Source organism: Cajanus cajan, chromosome 3 (assembly GCF_000230855.2).
Source record: "Cajanus cajan strain Asha chromosome 3, NIPB_CcT2T_4, whole genome shotgun sequence".
Taxonomy (NCBI): domain Eukaryota; kingdom Viridiplantae; phylum Streptophyta; class Magnoliopsida; order Fabales; family Fabaceae; genus Cajanus; species Cajanus cajan.
The window spans coordinates 32226544-32228800 of record NC_138519.1 but is presented as its reverse complement, the minus strand read 5'-3'; the positions used below and the strand labels follow the sequence as shown (position 1 = coordinate 32228800).

General features: G+C 43.7%; 1 protein-coding gene across 1 annotated transcript; it reads left to right on the top strand.

The window, feature by feature from the left end:
- Positions 1–361: 361 nt before the first annotated feature.
- On the top strand, positions 362–1774 carry LOC109797440 (uncharacterized). Its single transcript, XM_083070831.1, has one exon. The coding sequence runs from the start codon at positions 709–711 to the stop codon at positions 1570–1572; it is 864 nt and encodes a 287-aa protein (XP_082926957.1). The 5' UTR covers positions 362–708; the 3' UTR covers positions 1573–1774.
- The last annotated feature ends 483 nt before the right edge of the window (positions 1775–2257 follow it).

Below are 2257 nucleotides of genomic sequence, written 5' to 3'. Positions count from 1 at the left end.
TGTAAATTGTTGATGATATAAAATTATTTTATATTATATAATTATAACTTTTTTTTTTTTAAAATAAATCACTAAAGTAGACTTAATAACGAAGGATTCAAGTCATAAGTTCAAAGTGTGTTATGTTAATTTCTATGAATAATAAAAGAAACTCTACTTAAAATAATTAAATTCAATTAATATAATATATTTATTGCTCTTTAATATGTATTTATGAACAAACATTAAATACCTTAATATACATCATAAATTTTTCACCAAAAGGAAGATTATTTTGGTATGATCTGTAACAAGAATTAGCTGGCACAGTTATTCAATTTTATTTATTTCTATTTTGATTGGAGAAACTAACCATTACAAATTAATGGATGATAATAAGAAACACCATAAGAGGTGCTGTAATCCAGCAAACCCTTTCCTTATCCAATCCAACTTGTTAACAAAGTTGGTCCTCCATCTTTTTCCATCATGCCAAGTAACTTTCTTTGACCCTCTCTTCCCTCTCCATTTTTCTCTTATTCCCTCTTACGTTCAAACCCACACTAAGCAACCCCTTCTTTTTTCAAGAACAAGACAAACCTTCCCCTTTAAATCTCCGTCAGAACGCTCTATCTTTCTTCGACACACAATTGGTGGATTAAGCGTTATCCGAAACGACACAATATAAAAGAAAACGGTGTCGTTTTTTGAGGCGAAACAAAACCGAAAATGAGGTGTAAGAAACACTTACAGGATTTAACCAGCACCATCGGCGTCTGCGCTTCCTGCCTCCGCGAACGCCTCCAACCCCTCCTCGCGGCCCAGGCCAAGGCCCAAGCCCAAAACGACGCCGATTATCACCGTTTCAGGAAGCACAAGCACAAGCCGCAACCCGAGCCCGAGCCCGAGCCCGAACCGAGTCCTCCGCCGATCAATTTCCCTCACTCGGTGTCGCCGTACGTCGCTCGCCGGAAACACGAGCGGATGTTCCACGGCACTCCGCAGGTCTTCGCCGCCGCGTACGACGGCGTAACGCCGGCGTCGACGAGGAGGAGGTCCGCCGGACGATTCGGGATCCTCTCGAGCCTCTTCCGTGGCAGATCGAACAAAACGGAAACCGCGCCTTGCGAGGAACCGTCCTCGTCGGCGTCTCCACCGTCGTGGTTCTCGGCGATGCTCCACGCGCGCCGCCACCACCACGGCGGAGCAGAAAGTCGGCGGTGCCGACAAACGGATCGAGGATTATCTCCGGCGCCGGATAATTTCACCGAAGAAGCAAAGGATCGGACGGATTCGGGATTCTCAGCGGAATCCTCGCCGTGGAAGCAGAATCCTTCGCCGGCGCCGGCGCCGGCACCGTCGAATCGGCGGTCGCGGCTTAACCCCGGCGGCGGGAAGGGAATTTCGACGATGGCGTTTTGTCTGAGTCCGTTGGTGCGAGCGAGTCCGAACCGGCATTGGAACCATAAGGGGTTGGCGCAGGAAATGGGTGTGGGGGCTGGTGGGGCCCACCATATATCCTCTGCGGCGTCGTATTGCGCTAACAGGTCGCGGAAGCTTGCGGATTTCGGAAGAGCCGCGCACAACCGTTGATGTTGCTCACTCACTCACCGTGGTACGGTGCATGGTTGCTGGTGGTAATGTTTTTGTCCGTTTCTATTTGTAGATTTTTAATATTTTTCACCAGACAAAAACACAATCATTTTTCTTCCTCTTTGTACAGTCATCAATATAATTTTCAACTAGGATAAAATATTTTTTAAGAAATAAAATTGTGTGATTGTCTATCTGAATTTACATGCATAGTTTTTGTTCAGCCACCTCCAACATTCTTGGTCATCCTTGTGTTGAGAAGAGAATGTGATAAGTTTAAGGTTAAAAACCTAATTTGGTTTTTTATAATTTTTTATTTTAATTTATCTCATTTTAATTTTTTGTTTTAATTTGGTCTTCAATAATTTAAATTGTTATAATTTGAGATTTTTGTCTAAATGATTTAAACGGAGTTAACTCCTGGTGACGTAAATGTCACTTGGATGGGAACGTGAATGCATACGTGGATGTTTAATTTTTTCATTCATCTGAAATTAAAATGGCCCGTTCTGAAACCGGAACGGACCTTTCTGGTTGCACTCATGGTGCGTAAATTTTGCATATGGAACGGGCGTTCCAAATGCATTATTTAACACCAACGAGAGCATCAAAACGGGTCGTTCTGAAATCGGAACGGGACGTTCTGATTTCTAAAACGGGTCGTTCTGGATTCAGAACGAGCCTT